The sequence below is a fragment of the Embiotoca jacksoni genome, unplaced genomic scaffold (genome assembly GCF_022577435.1).
Source record: "Embiotoca jacksoni isolate LCO1_2020_lvr unplaced genomic scaffold, fEmbJac1.0.p SCAF_18, whole genome shotgun sequence".
Taxonomy (NCBI): domain Eukaryota; kingdom Metazoa; phylum Chordata; class Actinopteri; family Embiotocidae; genus Embiotoca; species Embiotoca jacksoni.
Window position 1 is genome coordinate 9,498,249 of NW_027185318.1, and position 21,398 is coordinate 9,519,646.

The window sequence follows — 21,398 nt, forward strand, 5'->3', positions numbered from 1 at the left end:
CTTGTGCCAAAATAATTTGCCTTTGGACCTTTTCCATGGACTCATCACAAGTAGTGAAAGCACAGGTGGAATTAATGATGACTCGGTTCAATTAAGTGTCCCAGGAAATGGTGTGCAGCCATCTGTGCTTTCTCTACTGTGACGAGTCAAAATGTCAGCTGTAAAAAATTTAAAAAAAAAAAAAAGCTGTACTGACTGGTTGGGCAAAGAAAAATTATAATTTTGGTTTTCGTTTAAGCAAACAGTCCTTGTAAACTCAGTTTTGTCTGATTGAAGAGATTTAGAAACCAAGACATTTAGAGAAGTCATATCAGAACTTTATGGTAAATTTTGACATTTAATAGAAAATAATAGTTGCAGCCCTTCATCTGATCACTCGTATGGTGTAAAGATTTTCACAAGTTTTTTTTTTTTTTTTTTATTAGCTCTTTTCAGAGTGATGCACAATTAACAGCTGGGAAACAGAACCAATGCAGGTGCAAGAATTGACATCACTACAATTATAATCCACCTCCACACCTGTGCTACTTTGCAGACTTGTTCTTCAACCTCGCGCAGGAGTGCGTTTGGCGGACAGAGGGGCGTAATCATGAAGAGCTGGAGGAGATGGTTTTAAAGAGACTGGAGTGAAGTAACGAGGGTTATTGGCAACAGGAAAGAAGGGACACAACAATGGTACGTTTGTTGTTGTGCTACTAGCAGCAGTGACGATAAGTGAGGTTTTGTAAACAGTGTGGCAATAAGGCAGCTGGTTACGCTAGAGACGGGAAGTGACGACACCCGGGTCGTGGCACAAACACTGATGTGGGTCCGACGGGGACGTACATGCAGGTAGAAGATGGCGGCTGTCCGGGGCAGATCACGAGTGTTCAATCCCACAAAAACGACATTATAAAACTGACTGTCGACGTGACTTTAGGACGAAGGGTGGAAGCACTTCTATCACCGACCCACGTTTGAACCCGTACACGCCGTGCAAACGCAACGGGCCTCAAGGCCGCACTAGGCATCACAAAGCGGGAGTCGCAGGGAGCTGGTGAGTGTCGGGAGGCACAGACCGGGACGCTGATCCGTGCACTCTAACGAGGTGAACTCTGTCATTAAAGCGGGATCGTCTTAACCGGCTGAAAAAAGGACGACGAGAGCGATGCGAGCCAGTCGCTGCGTATCTGCTTTCAAAAGTGGTTTCGACCGAGTGGCTTATTGCAGGCGGGATAGGAGCGGTGAACGCGCTTCCCCTCGAGTTGCAGAGATTCTCCGAAGGTTAGGAAGACTCGGGACCTCCGGTTCCATCAGATGCACGAGAACACTTAAAAAAAGGAAAAGGAAAAGTTTGGCATTTTGGAAAACAGCTTCACTTCTTTTGTTTTTAATGTCAAGAGTGTGGTGGGAAAATGATTGGTCTCTGTTACCCTTCGGTCAGTCAAGTTAGTCGTCTCCCTTCCCCATTTGTGACCCGATCACTTCGAGACATCACTTGGTGATTCAGTCACAAAACCTTCCGCAGGTAAACAGTTGATTTCCCTCGGCAATAAATTGCATCTCCAAAGATTTTTTTTTTTTTTTTTTTACTATCTGACAAATGTTTACTCTTAGCACAGAATTATGAAATGTTTGCCCAGAATGAAGATAACATTTAAAATTCAGTATTTATGCCTCTTGCACAGAGACAAAAGGAGCCGAGAGGCTCGGTTAAAATACTGGAAATACTGGATTTGAATGAATGATTTGCTCCGGGCAAATACTTTAATATTCTGGGGAGATAATACATATCTGAGATCAATACAAATATCCCTGAAATTTCTTTTTTTTTTTTTTTTTTTTTTTAAGATTTCCATACACAGATCATTGTAACTAAATGAACCCAACGTACGTCGTGCTGAGGTCAGAAATGAGTCTGTATGCTAAGCCAAATTGGTCAGTAGCCTCACACCGTGTCCATCTTATCTAACGCTCGGCATGAAAGCGATATTTCCTAAAATGTCAAACTTTTCCTTTAAGAGGAAAAAAAAAAAAGAACGGTGGAGTGCATGGGAAATTTTGTCAAAACTATACTCTTCACACCGACAGGATGCAGAGAGTGAGAGTGAAAGTTTCCGAGGCGTTCCTCCAGTCCGAGAGGTGGTTCGTGCGCGCGGCCACGCAGAGCTTCAACTGCTGTCCGTGGACGCTCCCTCGGCCGCCCGCTACTTTAGGAAGGAGTCCAGCTTTCGCTCGATGTTCGCGAAAGAGTCGTCGCCCATGTAGTCGATCTGGCCCGCCTCCCAGCGCTGCTTCCTCTCCTCTGATGAAACCTTCTGGGTGGGAGGAGGAGGAGGAGGAGGAGGAGGAGGAGGAGAGGACGCCAGCTGCTCGCTCACATTCTGGTAGAACGTACCCTGCGTGACGGACAGACAAGAGAATGAATGAATCATGAACTGAAACTGGAGCGATACTTTATAAGGACTGCTCTCTGGGATCAGCCGCGCTCGGCTTTTCCCTCAGCAGGGAATTGCCTCACGGGGGGGAATTTGTTCTTTTCTACCCTTGAGACACATTCAGTGTCTCATTCATTCAGCAGGCATTTCATCATAACAGCCAAAGCACAAAGAGACAATTTAGCAATAGTCTCGTAGCGGATGAGTCAGGTATGTTTCTCAGACGACGTACGTCGGCCAATCTATCGATATCTGAATCTTTTACTCTCCGATATCGATATCGGGCTGAAAAATCTGGCATCCGTCAGGCTGTACTAAAAGTTTTAAATTACTGAGAAAAAGAAAAAAAAAAATCCTTCAGCCTGAGTCAGTCATTTCCTGTACAAACATGTGTGACACTGCTTCAGGCTGTTGGGCAAAGCTGCAGGTTTTGTCACCCATCCTTTTAGTAACTGAACGGTTTCTCTCCAGCGACAGCAGGCTGCAGAGTAACTTCCTGCTACTCTACGAAGGGTTTGAAGGCTCGCCACGGTTCTCTGATGAAAGTAAGCTTTTCATTCAGCCGTGACGCCACAGAGAGAGAGAGAGAGGCGCCAAAAGCAGCAGCAACAAACATGACTTTTGGCAACGGATCGATGCTGAGGAATGTGGAACCAATCGAGTTTTACTTGCTGCCGTGCCGACTAAAAAGCAGCCAGCATCTTAATAAGACGCTTAGGAGCTAATTTACTTTGTGGCTCTTTTTATACTCACTAACTTCACAAATCGTGATGGAATTACCCCCCCCCCCCCTCCAAAAAAAAAAAAAAAAAGATTTGCCAGAGAAAGGGAGATATCTCAGGCAGCAATTAAGAGGTTTCGACACAGTTAGAACGTGACGATTACGCAACGTGCCGCGACAGATAAACACGCAATTTCACAGCATCCCTCAATGTTTCATCATGTGAACACCCACCACGGCACGGCCGCACCTCGAACCCAGCGCTCCTCTTTAACACACACACACACACACACACACACATTCTGAACGCCGCGACCGTTTACATACGTCACCGCTCGCCTCCACGAAGCCGCTGTTGAAGGGCGTGTCCCCGTACGCCCTCTGCAGTAACGGCAGCACGGACTTGGCGTACAGCTGCCACCACATGTGCAGGTAGTCGGGGTGCAGCTGGCACTGGTCAGGCGAGTGACCTCTGACCTCGCCCCTCGCAGCGTCGTAGGAGTAGTTCCAAGGCTTCACCTTGCCCAGGAAGTGCACCACCTTCGCGTCGCGGCCGTACCTGCACCAACAAGTGGAAGACAGGAGATCACGTTGATGTTGCGGGCGACGTTACGCACCGGTGATGCTGTGATGTCGGTCATAATAACGCTGCAACGCACAAGCTACAATTTGCAGCAGCTTTTGTGTCAGGTTTGAGGAGTTTAGTCAAAATAAAACTCTCCATCACTTCATTTTATCCAGTGAAGTCACTGCTACATATTCCAGTGGAAAAAGAAACTGGAGCGGTCCAGTTGTGTTCAGCCAGACGACCAAAACCAAATTGATTGCACCTAAAATGTCTGTAATTAGCCTTCATCGCGCACGTAAACTGTGACAGAGTGACAGAAAAAAAAAAAAACGAGTCAAAAATCAATCAGGAAGTTGTTCTGTAAATTGACATTTTTGGTACTAATTATTTCTGTCTGCATCTTTTTTCTCTTTCAGATAAGTTTGGCCAACCTGAGGGTTGATGCTCTCCCTACTTGGGGTTTCTTGTCCCATCTGAGGTACAAAGATATTATTCGTCAAACAAGTAGAGGCTAAAATGACCTAAAAAAATAACCAATAATAACAATGTGTTCCTTTGTTTTAATCTAATTTTACTTTAATACGTATTGAACCAAACTCTTTAAAAGGACTGCAGATTTAAACAAAACAACTTTGGCAGAATATGTCTTGTTTGTCCCAAGTTTCAGCAGCTTCTTGTGATTCAACACCCACACCCAGTCTCTCTCTCTCTCTCTCTCTCTCTCTCTCTCTCTCTCTCTCTCTCTCTCTCTCACACACACACACACACACACACACACACACAACCTTTGAACTGACCTTAGATGACCATCTTTATGGCTCTTAAGCCACAAACACGACAATTTAACTGGGAAAGCTACAGAAACAGCTGAATGTGAATACGTGAAGAAAGCCTGCACACACTGCTTGTGTGTGTGTGTGTGCGTGTGTGTGTGTGTGTGTGTGTGTGTGTGTGTGTGTGTGTGTGTGTGTGTACTGACTGTTTGAAAGCAGGCAGGTAGGAGTAGATGGCAATACTGCTGAGGTTGTAGATAAAGGGGAGGTGTTTGGAAATATCTGCTGTCGCCCAGGTGTTAAAGAAACTGTTGAGAACCCCCTGATCTCCACCTGTGGACACAGACAGACAGAATACACTCAGGATAATAATTTTACATGAAACACTTTCTGGTTATAGCAGAGCAAAATGAGATCTTCTGATCTGACATGTTAAAAAAAAAAAAATATATATATATATATATATATATATATAAATAAAATCCACATCCAGGATAGTAACAGTCATGCGAGAATGATTCTGATTTTCCTGTGCGTGACGGAGGACCGGTGACATGACAAGTATATTCAGAGCATCTATTTTTGTGGCTTTCTTAACAGGATTGGTATTCCTTAATTCCAAGAACATTTACCTAATCTGACCTCTCGCTCTCTGTCGTAAACCAGTCGCACGAGGCGAGACTACATACGTGAATGGTGAATACCACGAACACATTCGGTACATTGCCGCAGGCCGTGTCCTCTCTGAGACGTCGACAAGCCTTTTCAGCTTCTATTTTTACACGTCAGAGAGAGGATGCTGCGTACAGCGAGCGACAGCGCAGCAAATACAAAAGTATGCGACACGGTGTTGAGCAGCAGTCAAAGGGCGGGAGGGACCGCCATTCATTTAGATCCTCGCAAAACTTCAGACTTTTATTCTCAATGCGACATAGTCAAATACTCTTCAGCCAATCTTCCTGCACCGTTTGAGAGTCGAGTTGTAGTTCGTGTTCCTGGAACTTTTTTGGAGGCAAGATGAGCTTTAGTTCTTGTCACGTTCACACAACATGAAGACCACCAACCAAGCGGCACATAAATGCTGGCTTCATCTTACGCCCGTTGGAAAGCAGTGCCAAAGCTGCATTATTGAGATCACAACATACACCTACAGAGCACATAGCATTAAACACTGTGTTTTTATATCTGGTACTCTCACCATCAAAGCTGCCATTTTCACCACAGAACGTGAGCAGCTTGTCGTGCGTCTCATTGGACGGTCTGAAGACAAACACCCCAGAGTTGAAACAGTCCGGCCAACCAGGATCCGGAGCTGCAGATAGCTCCTCCCTCTCAAACAGTTCATCTATATTGGACAGCACCTAAATACATACAAAACACGGCTGCTTACTTCCTCAGATGAATACCTTTTTACCTCAAACTTCTGCGGGGTTTTTTTTCATAAATGAATCTCACAGAAAACATGACTTTTTTTTTCCATTAACACTGTGTGTGGGATTTTTCTGCTGTTGTCGGGGTTTGTTTCTCACCAGTGTGTCCGCGTCCATGAACACACACTTGCTGTAGCGTGTGAGCGTCCAGCAGTGCAGTTTGGTGAACGTCACCCCGAGGTCCGGGCGCTTCATCAGGGCCAGATGAGCCGCATCGCCCGAGTCCATCACATCCACCACACACACCTCGTCGAAAATGGAGCGCAGTGCGTCTCTGCAACGCGGACAACGCGAGTTAGGTCAGTGTGTATGTTGGATTTACGGGAATTTGTGTTCTACCGACGGCTAAAGATACCTGCAAGGTTCTGCAACGTGAGGTCCTATAAGTGCAACCAACTTCCTGGTTGTGTTGTAGTTTCGTAACGACTGTCCGAGAACCATCGCTCCCTTGGCGTAGCTGTCAATTGTGGCCAACGTCACAAAAGCTTGGTCTGCTTGGAAAAACACAAACACACTCTTTATCCATATGACAGGCATGTTATCATGTCTCTATTGTCTTAAACCCCAACCCAAAAAAAACCAAACTATTTTTTTATCTGCTTCTCAAAGTCTCTACATTAGCTTTAGATTCGTTAAACCCTCATGATCCTGTATCAGTGCCAGTATGACCAATTCATCTATAGCAGGGGTGTCAAACATACGGCCCGCGGGCCGGATCCGGCCCGCCAGGGGGTCCAGCTCGGCCCGCCGGATGACTTTGGCCAAGTGTGAAAATTACAGAAAGACATACTTTGCTTTTCTATGAGAATATGGAGGTTTATGAGTACAAATGTTTTGTAATTGTTTTTTTAATCGATCCAGTAATTGCTTCAGAAACAGCGTAAATGCGACGTCTGCTCCGGAGGAAGAAGCTGCTGCTCGCTTTGTGACCCGTTAAATCTGCAGAGGAGAGCCCAGGCAGATAAACAGTGGGCTGATGTCTGAGTTTTTGCTCTTTATGTTTCTAGTTTATTGTAGAAAGACCTTTAAAATAGGGTTTATCATCCAAAAACCTTCACCAATGATTTAAACATAGAGAAATGTTGTCGTTATGTATGCGTTATTATGCTATGATTTTACTGGTCTGGCCCACTTGAGATGAAAGTGGGCAGTATGTGGCCCCTTAACTAAAGTAAGTTTGACACCTCTGATCTATAGGCTTCCTGTGTGAAGTTCAGCGTCTGGTGAGTCTCAGTGTACACGAACAACAGCAAAGGGGGGTATGGGGGGGGGGGGGCATTATGTGTTGTCGCTGCTGGAGTGAAAGCAGGCCTGGAGCCAGCAAACAGAGCTCATCAAGCTGAATGCTTGAGTTGTCGGGTCGGTGGGGGAGGCTTTCGGGAAACCTGATCTGCGTGCCGTGTTGTACGGTTGCTAAGGTCTGATTGAAGGAACTATAAACTGACTATCAAAAGGCCAGGGTGAAAGTGGAACGCCTGAACCGCCTTCAAGGCAGCACAGGAAGCATGCGCTGCGTTCCCACAGTGTTATCTGTGGCGACATAATGTCGTGTGATCCACATACCTCTGGGGAGGAGAAATATTAATGAGTGATATACTTTTGATAAAGCAGTTTAAATTTGAGTTTGTAGCTGGAATAAATGTCAAATATTTAAGACTATAATTTCATAACAATAAAGTTGTGTGCATGCAGTTATATGCCATGCTCGTAATTATGGTGCTGTTGTCAACCACGTTAACAGTTGTACACTATAAAAAGGTGAGAGACGAGAGGCCCTTTCTTGTATTTACATTTTTTTTTTTTTAAAAGGCCACACACTGTGGCGCACGTCCACACTGAGAAACAACCGTCAAGTTAATCAAAACCCACGATATTAAAAGAGGAAGTTGATCCTTTAAAAATAAAAGCATGAACTGAAAGGTTTAAACTGGAAATGGTCGACTCCACGTTCCAACAGTCCAAACGTCCAGTTCTTCTTTTCCACAACTAAGGCAGTCACACACAAACAACGTAATTACACGTGTCCACAAGACCGTGAAAAGCAGATCGTTTCTTTACACGTGGGCTGAACGAACCCTTTAAAAGGGGTCTAAAGGCAGCAATAAGCTCTGCTGCTCTCTCAGCTTCTTCCGCTGTCCTGTGCATTGTTTGTATTTGTATTTTTCAAAACAGTAAAAGTACAAAAATGTATTGGTCATAACTCCTTAAAAAGCCACTTGGCGTAATCCCGTCTGGAGCTGCAAAGATTTGTTGTTTGACTAGGAGCTCGGCTTCAAATTTAACTTGAGCTAATATGATGCCAAAATAATTGATTAAATCAGTTTTTTGGTTTTTTTTAACAAATTTGACAGAATTGCTCATTTCTGCATCTCAAATCTGAGGATTTGATGCGTTTTTCTTTATTGCATACAATAATGAAGCGAATGTGTTTGGGTTTTGGATGTTTGAAACAAAACATTTGATGAGTAAGTAGTTTTATCATGCAGGACATTTAACACAATTTATTTTTTTTAGTAGCCTGTCAACATTTACCTACAAATAACCAACATGATAAATGAAAGTTAATTGTTTGACGCATTCCTAATTGTTTGTATTTCTTTTAAACTGTTAATTGGTCATAACGTCTCATTATCACTCATCTTTGGCCTCAAAAATCAAGCACAGATTGCAATACATCAGCATTAAAAGAGTAAAAGTGCAACATCAGAACAAAATGCCATAAAAACATGGCATTAAAGAAAACTACTGTCTCAACGAAATCCTGTCTAAATATTCTCCTTTGCCATTTTTAAACACTGCACACCAATTTGACTTTGAAATTTGGGACCGGAAGTGCTGCTTTTGACCGTCGGCAGCTTCCCTTTTGGTCCAAAACCGCTGCAGCCGCTCATCAAATCAAACCTGAACCCTTCAAACGAACACAGCAGCGCCCGCACTAACGATTTGATCTGATCGCCTCATGTCTGTCCACACGAGCAGCAGTGAGTGTTGCAGTAGCAGGTGTTTTCTGCAGCCTTATTTCCGGAGGACAGCGCAGTTCGCGCAGCCCCGGGCCGGTCCGGTCCGGTCCGGTCGGGGATGGCCGTGTTCCGGTGTCAGTGTGGCGGCCGCGAGAGTCGGCGCGGCCCCGGTGTGTTCTTACCCGACATGGTGCGCTGAGGAGAGTCCACCCGGGGGTCTGGGGTCGTGATGGAGCGGAGGGAGGGTTTGCTCTGCGAATGGCAGAGGCGCAGCAGCTGGGAGCAGTCCAACACAGGAATTAAGCCCCACATTTTCCGGGTCACGTGAGACGTGACAGGTGACACGCCCCCTGCGTTTGTGCCTGTAAGTATTGATGAAATCACAAACAAATTAGGCAACACTTCTCGGGTTTATCTTATTGAAAGGAAATTGAAACTGCTGAAAATAGTCTTACAAAAATGTAGTAAAAAAAAAAAAAATCATGCGATCAAATATTTAGGGATACAATCGGCCTTATAAAATTAATAGTGAAATTGTAAAGATAGAAATCATTTTCATAATAAGGTCACCCTGACATACACCGCATGTTCACTTACGTCGGATTATTATCTGTTTTTGCTTTGAAAGAGGCTGAAGCGCCATTTTGGTCAGAAATGACCTTCACTACACTGATCTACTTTTCAAATAAAAAACAGGAGATCCTCTGTACTGCGTCAGCTGAGCAGCTCAGCGTCAGATGTCAGCCTGCGTCGGCACTGCCTCAGAGTGGCCGTGTGTCCACATTACAGCTGAATAAGGCTCAACCACAACACAGGAGGGGATCAGGATGGACTCAGAGGAATCTTTCATTCAGCTACTTCTACAAATCCAACAAGTAGGTTTCAGATTTTTGTCTGTTTTAATACAATACTGTGCGTCCGTTTAAATGAATATAAGTCACCTCTTGATTTGCTGCATTGACATGTGGATTTTGACCTTTCGAAATAGTCACAGCAACAGAAGTAAGAAAAACATGTCGTACATTTTTAAGCTTTATGCCGCAGAAAATGCAAGGATTTTTCAATTTTGTGTGTAGTGGAAACCGGCATCATTAAAATCCTGTGTGCTTTTGTGTTTACTGTGTCTGTGTGCATGGTTTTCACTATCCACCTTCTTGCGTATGTGCTCTTATTTGCAGCGAATAATGCAGGAGACTTATGAGAAACTCTTTGGCCAGCTGTCACATGTTTACACCAACAATTGATCCTGGCTGCAAAATTGCAGCTCGTTCATCAGCAGCTGAAGGTAGAGCGCCCGCCTGAGACCGGCGATTAGGAGGAGAAAGTAACCGGAGAGCACCTCGGACTCACGGAGTGAAACTGGGCTGATCAGGTGTCCGAGGAAGAAAAGACCTGTGGGAGAGACGGAAAGATGGAGTCCTTGGTCTGCGTAGATTCTTGACTTTTTTGTGAACAGGTATAAAAATGTCTTTAGTATGTTTATCTGAGGCAAGAAGGAAACATTTTGTGTAGACGTGTGTCTTGGTTCTGGCTGATTATGACACTGAGTATGTGTTTTTGAGCAGAGGCGGAGGCTGACAGGTAAACACCGAGAACCGAAGTGGAGACGAGGAAAAGGAAAGGGAAAATACAGAAGAAAAAGGGTTAATACAAAAAGAGAGATGTGAAAAGGAGGGTTGCTGAGGATAAGAAGAAAGAAAGGGGTCCAAAACTAGTCCTCAGCAAGCTTTTCTTCTCTGGATTGTTCTGCTCTGAACTCTAAGCCCGTCACCCTGCCTGGAACTCAATGTAAGCGCCTTACTTTCGTTTCTTTCTTACAATGTGGTTGTACTGCTGTTGATAAACACAGGCGAATTTTGCTTCACAATGCACAATTACCTAATATGAGTGCCGAGCAATTTTACCTTGAAGTTTCCTGACCCACACAAACAGGTCAGATGTCAGAAATTAAGTAGCAATCTTAAGATTTAAGAATGAAATAAATAAATTAAAAAAAACATGAATTGGCCAGTAAAGTTGGAATGAAGAATAAGCGCTACTGTGTTGTTGTGATGTGGGGGAGTTTAATCTAAGTGATGCACTTGGCTTTATGCCTCAGGTTACAGGGGCATTGTGTGGCACTGAGGCAAACAGAGCCTCATGTTTTAAACATGTCTGACAGAAATGCAAAATGTGAGCATGGTCCCTCTAAAAAAAGAAGAACAATTCTTTAAACTTTTGTAATGCAAATTATCCTGTCACTTGTGGCTCCTTTTTGGCAAATGTTAAATGGCCTTTGTTTAACTGTTTGTCGGAAATTTCTCCAGTGACCTGAGCATCTTTTATAAGAGTTAAATGAAATAAGATTAAAGCGAAGCCTGGGAGTTAGGATGATTAGCTAAGTATAGCAACTGTCCAAAAGCAACAAGATATGCCTTGTAGCATCTTTAGTTTAATGGTTGCACAATCCAAAGTATATTAAAAAAAAAAAAAAAAAAATATGTGGTTTTAAAAGAAGTAATGTGCTGAATGATTTTTCAGCCGGGATCAACTGCCAGACAAGTGCAGACTGTGGAAGGACAGAGTTTCCCCCTTCTTCCAGTCTGCATGCCATGCTAAGCTAACCATCTCGTTACTGCAGTTCCTTTCTCTGGGTCAGCCTGGGAGGTTCAACTCAGGGCAAAAATGCTCCACGATCGTGAAAAAATTCACAAGGCTGACATATATGTATGGATCTGACATGCATGCATTTATTGTTTGACTGTCACTTCGTCCCCGTTATCTGTTTTCCACACTGCATTTATTTTATACTCACTTTAATCATTTATACTTTAACTTTATATGCTCTCTCTGTTCCTGGATGCATTGTAATTCAGACATTTGCCTTGACTGCAAATACATCGCAGAGAAAAACAGACAAAGCTCTTCTGTAGACGATAAGATGATGACACAGCTGAGGTGTTAAATGTTAACCATCAGCCAACGCCTGTCTCAGGGTGCAGGCAGGTCAAAGTTTCACTGTGCCTCCACTGAGTGACTCCTCCTAGGAGAGATAATCAGCTCTTCAGCCTCTCCAGGATCCAGCTTCCTCTCTGCTCCGGTCTGAAGCCTCGCAAAGCCGTGGAAGAGTCGACTCCTGTAGCCAGGGATCTGCACCGAGAGGCTCACGACGGGAAACACAGGCTCTTATGAAGGTACTTGTCTCTATCTTGATCTCACTTTGTCTTTTATTGTACTTTCCTCAAGCAAATAACCAACGGGAGGTTTTACTTTACAATGCTAAAGCTCACTGGTTAATTATGACTCTCTGAGGTGTTTAAATGTACCTCTACGAGTGTGTGAATATGGGAGCAGTTTGTGCAGAATAAAGAGTTGTTAGTGCACGGGAAACTTGGGCAAATTCCAGTGAATAACTAATCACTTCCTAATTGTTCATCTGCCTTGGTCTCATTTATGTGTTGACTGAAATGTGTTGACTAAAGTCTCCACATCTGCAGTAAATTTGTGTTTACAGCATTAAAATGAAACCTGCTCCTCTGTTAATTCGACATTCTGATCTCGCTTTGTGTACGTCATCGAAAACTGTGCTTATGTGCGCTTGTGTGGATTTTTCAGGTACACTAAGCAGAAGCTATGATGGCGAATCACATCACACAGATTTCCCGAGACGACCTGGAAGATCTCAGAGAGGCCTTTGATAAAATCGGTCAGTATCTCACTCACACACAGACACACACACACACTCGCACACTCGCACACTCGCTCACCTGACCTGACCCTACAATTGTATTGATGGGATTTTGGACCAAAGTGTTTTACTGCCAACCATAAAGCAGGACTCTTACATAAGGGATTTTTGTTGCCAGGGTTGGTGAGTGTATGTGCTCTGTGTGTGAGGTATTGTCACATGTAATTATAAAAGGTTGCCAGATTTGATCAGGTAAATGAAAAAGTGCATAATTACAAAATAATAACCTTCCTGTTGACGTATGCAATACAAATACAAGGCAGAAAAGATTAACAGGTTCAGGACAGGAAATTTTGATTAGATTTTGTTCAATTTAAAGTTATGCGTATCACTGTTTTCTGGTCTCAGTTCATGCAGCGTACAGTAAATAAACTGGCAGGGATCAGTTAATTATCCTGGAAAGGAGAAAGTAATCTGTTGCTAATTATAGGAAAGCTTGGTACAGTGCCACACTTTTAATTCTGTTCACCAAACCTGAAGGTCTGGACCACCCACAATATTTGATGGTGGCTCCAGGAAGCTGTTAAGGTCATTGTAAAACCGAAGTATGTAAATATAGTGGAATTTGTTTGAGATCTTTAGTCATTGCGGTGAAGTAAACATAACAATTGGCCCGAGGACGGTAACGGAATAAAAAATGGCAAAGTTTATTTGGAGATTTATCACATCATGAGCACCAAAGATTTAAGTGTGACATCTTTGTTTGATGGTGTCAGCATATAGTTTGTAAGTTATCAGTCAGCTGAGAGATTTTATGACATGTTGTCCTGGTGAGAAGAGATAATGAAAGCCAGCGTTTACTGAACATTTGAACATGTCGTATAATATGTAAGTGCTGATAAAACATCACCACTCATGTGTGAGGACTCTAACACATGCTAATTAGCACAAAGTACAGCTCATTGGAATGTAATTAGGTTTGTAGGTATATGGTCATTAATAAGATAGTATTAGACAAATTTATTTTTTGATCTGATAATACCACAAGATGACAAGTCACTGTATCATCACAGTTCACAAAGATGGTGAATGTCTGCATCAAATGGATTGTAATTCATCTAGTTGATATCTTGACATTTCACGTTTTCATCCTGAATGTCAAATTGGTGGTGGTACTAAAGTTCAATTTAGAGAATCTCTAATGTCATTTGAATTTATACTCTGAGGAGCATGAGCATCTGTACAAAATTTGTCGGCGCTCCATCCAACAGTTCTGGTGAAACACGACACACTGACGTGGAAAAGAAATCCCTCAAATGAGACAAAAATCACTGACAAGTAACGTCCACATTTGGGCAATAACGTGTGACGAGGCGGCTTCATTTCAGAGGGTCACAAACTAAAAACCCTGGAAACCACTGAGAGTCTCAGTGCACTCAGCCAAACATGCAAAAATCTGAACTGTATCCAATAGCAAGAATACAATTTAACATTTACAATGGATAGTGAATGATAGTATTTATTTTAGTGTTAAAGGATCAGTTCATTAAACAAATTGTCGCTGGAAATTAAATTCTACCTATAAACTTAAACACAGTGTCTGTCTCCAAACCAAGTCAATTTGAAAATCATTAGGAAATTACAAACCTGTCATTAAAGACCTTTGTTTGTCCTCCCATTTATCATGTGTCAGCTATACTGTATTTGCCAGTAAGTGTTAGGGTAATTAATTTCAGACTAATATTTGTGAAACAAATTGATTTACTATGTGTGTGTTCCCTTGTGTGTCCAGATATTGATAAGAGTGGCTTCGTGAGTGACTTTGAGCTTCAGGAGCTTTTCAGACAGGCCAGCTTCTCCCTGCCGGGGTACAAAGTGCGAGAGATCATTGAGACCTTCATCGCTGGGGACACAAACAAAGATGAGAAGATCAGCTTTGAGGAGTTTGTTTCTGTAAGTTATAATACAGATTATGAGTTGAAATAAATTATCTCACCTATCTGACCACACATGAAGAAACACTTTCTGTTTGTGGTCAGATCTATCAAGAGCTGAAGAGTAAGAAGTTCAGTGAGACGTTCAAGAAAACCATCACGAGGAGGGATGGGATCTGTTCCTTCGGAGGGTTGTCGAGAATCTCCAGCGAGGGAACACAGCACTCCTATTCTGGTAAGAGACAGAATGCATTGTGTGCTTGCTTTTATATCCCAGTGGGAAAATTCACCTGAGTGCACACTAACCTGTGGGGACCGAAATTGAGTTCCGCACAGGTAGATTTAGATTTTTGAGGATTGAGACTTGGGTAAGAGGCCAAGAAATGCATTTTGCCAATATGTTTTCCAAGCAGATAGTGAAATGTGTGTGTGTGTGTGTGTGTGTGTGTGTGTGTGTGTGTGTGTGTGTGTGTGTGTGTTTAGATGAGGAGAAAGTGGCTTTTGTTAACTGGATCAACAAAGCTTTGGCGAAAGATCCAGACTGTGAACATCTGCTGCCCATGAACCCCGACGACCGCAGCCTCTTCACATCTGTCCTCGATGGCGTCCTATTATGGTATTACACACACACACACACACACACACACACACACACACACATACGTTTATGCTCATGCACACGGTCATGCAAACACGCAAGCACGTGTGCATGAATGATCATTTTTATATCGCACAGGAGAAACTGCAACATTAGATACACTCAAATGGGACTTTTTTGATCGGTGAGATAAATGGGTTGAATAAATCTTTTCATATATTTAATTATTGATGGCTACACAGCCTGTGCGATTCAATTGTTTTGTAGTTTAATAGTGGTTCACTCCTCCTACTAGCGCACATGAATTTTAATGTTTCACTTCTTTTCACACAGGCGTATATCACAGAGGAAAGGTTACACGCTTCTGAAATCAGATCCAGCAGTTGCCTCCCTGATTCACTCGTGCCTGAACTCACTCAGTTTTTCACCCACTTAATCTCATTTTTCTCCTGCAGCAAAATGATCAACCTGTCTCAGCCTGACACGATCGATGAAAGAGTCATCAACACTAAGAAACTCACCACCTTCAGAATGAGAGTGAGTAGAAGACATCAGTGAGTGAGATGAGTAAATCCATAAAACTCATGTACAGCAAATACTAAGATCCCTACGCATCAACGGCAGAGTATGTTTGCCCTTTCAAGGGACTAGTTCCACATTTTGGAAATGATCAGTATTTGCTTTCCTGCTAAGACTCAGCTGAGAAGATCTTGACCTCTAATATCAACTGGTTAGCTTAGCTTATAGCATAAGAACTAGAAAGAGGGGAGGCAGCCTGACTCTATTCATGAAGCCTAAGTAACTAATTAAATAGAAAGTACTTTTTAAAATATAAATCATGATTTTATTTTGGTTTTGGTTTGGTATTTCACTGCTTTACATATTACCTGAGACAGTACGGCGAGAGTAAACTAGTATATATAATGCGACTGGTTGTCCTGTTGTGTTGGACTTTGCAAAAAGAGCTTGTAATATTAACTTTTTACTGCCTATTAATCTTTTTCATATCTGTTTTGTGACACTGTAATTGCCATCTCTGCAGAGAAGTAAAGTGAAAACATACTTCACCTTTGATTTGTTTATGATATTTATCTATCAAACCCATGATTCTTTTGCTTCAGCTAGTTCAGAGCGCTGCGTTTGATTTCTAATCATTTAGTTATTATTTTAAGGATTCAGGCTGCAGTCTTTGTTTTTGCCGAGCTGTTAAAACAACAGAAATGCTTAAATGGAAAGTTTCTGACTTTGATCGTAAATAAACTTGTTGATATGGATTAATGTGTGATTGCAGGAGAATCTGATTTTGGCCCTAAACTCCGCCTCAGCAATCGGCTGCACAGTGGTGAACATTGATCCCCATGATCTGATGGCTGGGAAACCCCATCTGGTTTTGGGACTGTTGTGGCAGATTATTAAGGTTGGACTTTTTGCTGATATTGAAATCAGCAGGAACGAAGGTCAGCACACCCACATGCACACTCCCACACACACGCAGACACACGCAGATACACACAGACGCACACACACACACACACACACACACACACACACACACACACACACACACACACACACACACACACACACACACACACACACACACACAAACAAACATTAATCCAGCGACATGCTTCAAAAATGAGTGTCATCATTTGTGAAAGGAGTCGTTTTGCTGAATCAACACAAGAGTAGAGCTTGTTTGGGAGCTTTGGACCATGTGATGTGGTCTTCATCAGAGCTCAGGAAATAGAAGACATTCATTAATCTGAGCACTTTTAGGACTGGAGCTTGAAAATAAGTTAGTTTGTCAACTGTTGCAGCAGAAGACTGATTTAACGACATCTTACTGTACATATTTTTTTTCCATGAAGCATAATAAAAGTCAAAGTGCAATGCTTTTTATTTTCACTTTCATCAAACAATACTGGCCATTTTATGGCTTCAATTCTAGTATATGTCTCCTCCCCCTTTTTTTTTTTTTACTGGAATAACTTGCAGGTTGCATTTGCATGTAGAAACAGTAGATGAATATGAGTGGGGAAAATAAACAGCATGAAGCCTCCACAATCACACGGGTGTCCACTTTCATGTTATTTTGGACAAATCTATATAATTTAGAGCATGTTTAGAATGAACAGGTAAAATAAGGAGAGGAAAAAACTGAATTTCAAACAACTTCCACCACCCTGTTAAGTATTATTACTAACATTTCTTTTTTCACATGAGGGTATTTGCGAATCCATTTAAGCTTTAAGGAGATGATTCATTTCTTGAATAGTTTAAAAATCACAGTTTTTGAGAGCCCAAGTGGATGTCTGTAATCGGTTTGTTTGATCCAGCCATCTAACAAATTTTGTTTACAATTATTTATGTAAAGAAAATATCCCACATTAAATAAGAAACTGAAATTTTGCCATTCATGAATTATAACTTCATTGTTTATGAAAAAAACACATTCAACTGCATTTCTTTTAATGGACACTTTTATTGTGACAAGACTCGGGCAGGATTTGCTCCTTCTTGCTTGCTTTAAGAATAAACTGTAATGGTTAAGATAAGATACAAATTAATAAATTGGTTCTGTGTATCTCCAGATCTGATCAACCTTCTGAAAGATGGAGAGACATTGGACCATCTCATGTCTCTCTCCCCTGAGGAGCTGCTGCTCCGCTGGGTCAACTATCATCTCTGCAACGCAGGAGCGCAAACAATCAGCAACTTTAGTGAGGATATCAAGGTGCAATGTGGAACACACGCAGATACAGATAAATCAATATAAAGACATGACTGTAATTATGTCTTGTTTTGTCCCACTAAAGGACTCACAGGCCTACTTCTACCTGCTGCAGCAGATCGCTACCCAAGAAGAAAATGAATACGATATAACTGTCAAAATCGACATGAGTGGCCTCAGTGTGAGTCATTTTATTTTAATACAGTTTTTAGGTCACAGTGAGAAGCTAAGAAATGTCAAATTTGAAGGTGTAAATTTCTCTTTATATTATCGTTCTGCAGATGGAGTGCATGTAAACTAAATGAAGTAGTCTTCTTCTCTGATTCTGGCCTGATTATGTGTATGTACTGTTCATGTACATGTATTTCTGTGTGTATACGAAGGAGTGGGATTTGGAGCGAAGGGCTGAGCTGATGCTGCAGCAGGCGGCCCGACTGGACTGCAGGCAGTTTGTTTCTCCTCAAGACGTCACGTCTGGAAACAGTAAACTGAACCTGGCCTTTGTGGCCAATCTGTTCAACATGCATCCTGCTCTGCAGAGGGTTAACATCAACGACTTAACACACATAGAGGGTGAGCCATATCTGTCACTATGTTTCAGCAATATCATTACATGATTAGATTGCAGTGCTTCTCCTTTAACCACAAACACTGATATGTTTAGATGGACATGTGCACACATGCCCCATGATGTCAACATAAAGGAAACAGATGCAGTGGTACACACCTTCAAACACTCATTTGCCAGGTCAAAACCCAATGTAGATTCCTGGCAAATGAGTGTTTGAAGGTGTGGCAGATGTTACGATTACATATTGCTGAAATCAGCTGTACATAAACAGCTGGTGGAATATTTGATAACATTTATGATGTCCTCATGTCTGTCCAGGAGAGTCCAAAGAAGAGAAAACATTTCGCAACTGGATGAACTCACTGGGCGTCTCTCCATATGTCAACCATCTTTACTGGTATGTCTTCAGTTATTTATGAGTTTCATTGAACTTATCAGGAAAGTAGTTGGATACTTAACATTCCTACAGTTAGCTGTCTGCATGTGAAGGTTAGTGTAATTGGAAATGAGGGTAGTGGACAAACAATAATAAGACATTTGTTATCTGGGAAAAATGGAAATCAATTAGGAGACATCATTGCCCTCTTTTAATGCTCTACTAAAGACTTGTATTTACAAATTAGCCTATTTAAGCCGTACCCTTCATTTTTATTTATTTAATTTTTTTTATTATTATTTATCATGTATGTTTTACAAGCTCTTATGAGTATATTCATGATTTTTTTTTTTTATCTTTCTAAATTCGTTTTTAGCCATACAAAACTAGGTTATTATTTTTTCTTTTATTATTATTATTATTACTGAGGAGGGAGTTAGGTGTGTTGCTCAAGGTTTGGTCATACCCACCCAGCAACAGTTTGACTCCACACCTGGATAGGAAGCCCTAAGGAGCCCCTACAGTCCTGTAAGGTAATATTTAATGTGCACACAATATGATTGCTTTGTTCCCACAAGCTAATTATCTTGTGTGCACAAAATAACAACTACCACCTTATGGGACTTTAGGGGCTCTTTACCAAAGATTATTTTAGTTTGATTCAGTTTTACTTAATCAATCAATTATCTGCATTTCCTAAAGTGGGTGTAAAGTTATGTTTTTATGGCTTTTCCATACTACCCAGATTGGAAACACTTAATCCTTTTGTGGTTTATTTATGTATGTTGGCTCTAAATGTAAATACAGTCCAAAATATAGCGTTATCCGTCTGTAAAATATTTATCAAATGTTAGCTTTTCCCATTAAAAAGTAAACTTCCTCCCAGGTTGCTAAAAGTTCAGATTCCAACAAGAGGACATGACGTTGATGTCATCGTGAATAATAGGGCACAAATATGCCCAAGTTATCCTAAGTTCACAAACTTGTCTGATGTTTTTGTTGTTAATATTTATTATCTGTGTCTTCATCCTTTTCAGGGGCCTGTGTGACGGCTTGGTGATTCTGCAGCTTTATGAAAAGGTCAATGTGCCCGTGAACTGGAAAAGGGTCAACCAACCTCCCTACCATGTCCTGGGGGGCAATATGAAGAAGGTACATGCAAACCTTCAAAAGAACTTACAAGATTTAGGACAACGAAAAGCATGCTGGTTGGTTGGAAAATAAAAGCAACATAACCAAGCTTTTCTTTACATATTCTAGCTGGAGAACTGTAACTATGCAGTGGAGCTGGGCAGGAATGTGGCTCACTTCTCTCTGGTTGGGATTGGAGGAGAAAACATAAACGAAGGGAGTCCCATGCACACCCTGGCACTGCTCTGGCAGCTGATGAGGAGGTACATGCACCACTCAGACCTGTGGTACTTACTATAGCGTATGGAGAAGACGATGTTCATTTTCAGCTGCTCCTTGTACAGGTTCAGTTATCTAACCTGTTTTTATTTTTTACTTTCAGGTACACGATTCAAGTTTTGTCAGATTTGGGCAATGGAGAGAGAATCGGAGATCAGATCATCCTGAACTGGGTCAACACCACGCTGAGCCAGAAAGGAAAGGACACACAGATCAGCAGTTTCAAGGTGTGTGTATGTAACAACATTTGATGTATTTTGTTAAACTCAGGGCTGTATGTGAGTTTAACCCTGTTTCTCTGTTCTCTGCAGGACAAACTGATCAGCACCAGTCTGCCAGTGATTGACCTGATCGACGCCATCGCTCCCGGCACTGTCAAGTGGGAGATGGTGAAGAGAGGAGAGAGAGGAGTGCTGAAGAAGGACGATAAACTCAATAATGCCAAGTAAAAACTTTTTTTTGTTTTGTTTTGTCCTCTTCCTACTTGTTTGTGTTTGTATTATTATTTGCTCACTCATCACCTGTCTTCCTGTTCCCCTCTCAGGTATTCTGTCTCATTGGCTCGTAAGATCGGAGCTCGTGTTTACGCTCTGCCTGATGATTTGGTGGAGGTGAATCCCAAGATGGTGCTGACGATGTTTGCCTGCCTCATGGGATATGGTTTGAAAAAGGCCAACCGCTAAAACACACATGAACAATCCTCGGAGAAAAAAAACAGAGAAATACATTTCATGTCTTTTTTTTTTCATCCCTTTCTTATTATTGTAAATCTTTGTTTGACATTGCTGTGATCACCAGACAGAACAGGTCAATCTGTCATTCTCTGTTATTCTTTTGAAAACAGTAAGCCTTATCTAAAGCTGGAATCTTTTCTTATCAGTGAAGCCACTGCATTTCTCTAACTGTGATTCTACAGGATAAGGTCCTGATTGTTTTTTGCTTTATTGTGTAATATTATATTACTATTGTATTGACTTCTTCTGCAATATGAGCAGGAGATACAGCTGAAGGAAAAGCAGAATCATACACACAATTGTTCTTTCAGCAACACTTGAAGTCTGTAAATGTTGTGCATTGAATATTGTTATTTAATTATTGAAATAAAATCCATTAAATAAGCCAAACACCTTGTGCATGTGTGTTGTCTGTAGAAACAATTTCTTTAAGGACATTCAGAGGTTTAAAGAAGATAGATTACAACATATATTAGTTTATACGTACATAAACTGTTGCTGAAGA

The 21,398-nt window shown here is 41.8% G+C and overlaps 2 protein-coding genes across 2 annotated transcripts; one reads left to right on the forward strand and one right to left on the reverse strand.

Moving 5' to 3' along the window:
• Positions 1–301: 301 nt before the first annotated feature.
• On the reverse strand, positions 302–9,527 carry gyg1a (glycogenin 1a). The gene is made up of 8 exons (XM_069152648.1): positions 9,467–9,527; positions 9,052–9,231; positions 6,265–6,400; positions 6,009–6,183; positions 5,678–5,840; positions 4,686–4,812; positions 3,466–3,697; positions 302–2,378 (listed from the first exon to the last, which is right to left on the reverse strand). The coding sequence occupies exons 1-8, from the start codon at positions 9,510–9,512 to the stop codon at positions 2,187–2,189; spliced, it is 1,251 nt and encodes a 416-aa protein (XP_069008749.1). The 5' UTR covers positions 9,513–9,527; the 3' UTR covers positions 302–2,186.
• LOC138200158 (plastin-1-like) lies at positions 9,143–21,277 on the forward strand. The gene is made up of 20 exons (XM_069152647.1): positions 9,143–9,233; positions 9,566–9,744; positions 10,048–10,325; positions 10,435–10,657; positions 11,844–12,042; positions 12,464–12,554; positions 14,329–14,489; positions 14,576–14,705; positions 14,954–15,086; positions 15,524–15,605; positions 16,360–16,525; positions 17,663–17,805; positions 17,888–17,983; positions 18,186–18,375; positions 18,692–18,770; positions 19,787–19,901; positions 20,010–20,143; positions 20,263–20,386; positions 20,471–20,604; positions 20,704–21,277. Exons 6-20 carry the CDS (start codon positions 12,482–12,484, stop codon positions 20,840–20,842), a joined length of 1,899 nt encoding a protein of 632 aa, XP_069008748.1. The 5' UTR covers positions 9,143–9,233; positions 9,566–9,744; positions 10,048–10,325; positions 10,435–10,657; positions 11,844–12,042; positions 12,464–12,481; the 3' UTR covers positions 20,843–21,277.
• The last annotated feature ends 121 nt before the right edge of the window (positions 21,278–21,398 follow it).

Bases quoted from the DNA above. Each gene is read 5' to 3' on its own strand.
- gyg1a (XM_069152648.1), bottom strand. From the start codon at position 9,512: ATGGCGCTTCAGCCTCTTTCAAAGCAAAAACAGATAATAATCCGAC. The intron at 6,184-6,264 runs GTATCTTTAGCC...TCCGCGTTGCAG, and splicing joins CACGTTGCAGAACCTTGCAG to AGACGCACTGCGCTCCATTT. The intron at 4,813-5,677 runs GTGAGAGTACCA...CTGTGTCCACAG, and splicing joins TGAAAATGGCAGCTTTGATG to GTGGAGATCAGGGGGTTCTC.
- LOC138200158 (XM_069152647.1), top strand. From the start codon at position 12,482: ATGATGGCGAATCACATCACACAGATTTCCCGAGACGACCTGGAAGAT. The intron at 14,490-14,575 runs GTAAGTTATAAT...GTTTGTGGTCAG, and splicing joins GCTTTGAGGAGTTTGTTTCT to ATCTATCAAGAGCTGAAGAG. The intron at 20,387-20,470 runs GTGTGTGTATGT...TGTTCTCTGCAG, and splicing joins CACAGATCAGCAGTTTCAAG to GACAAACTGATCAGCACCAG.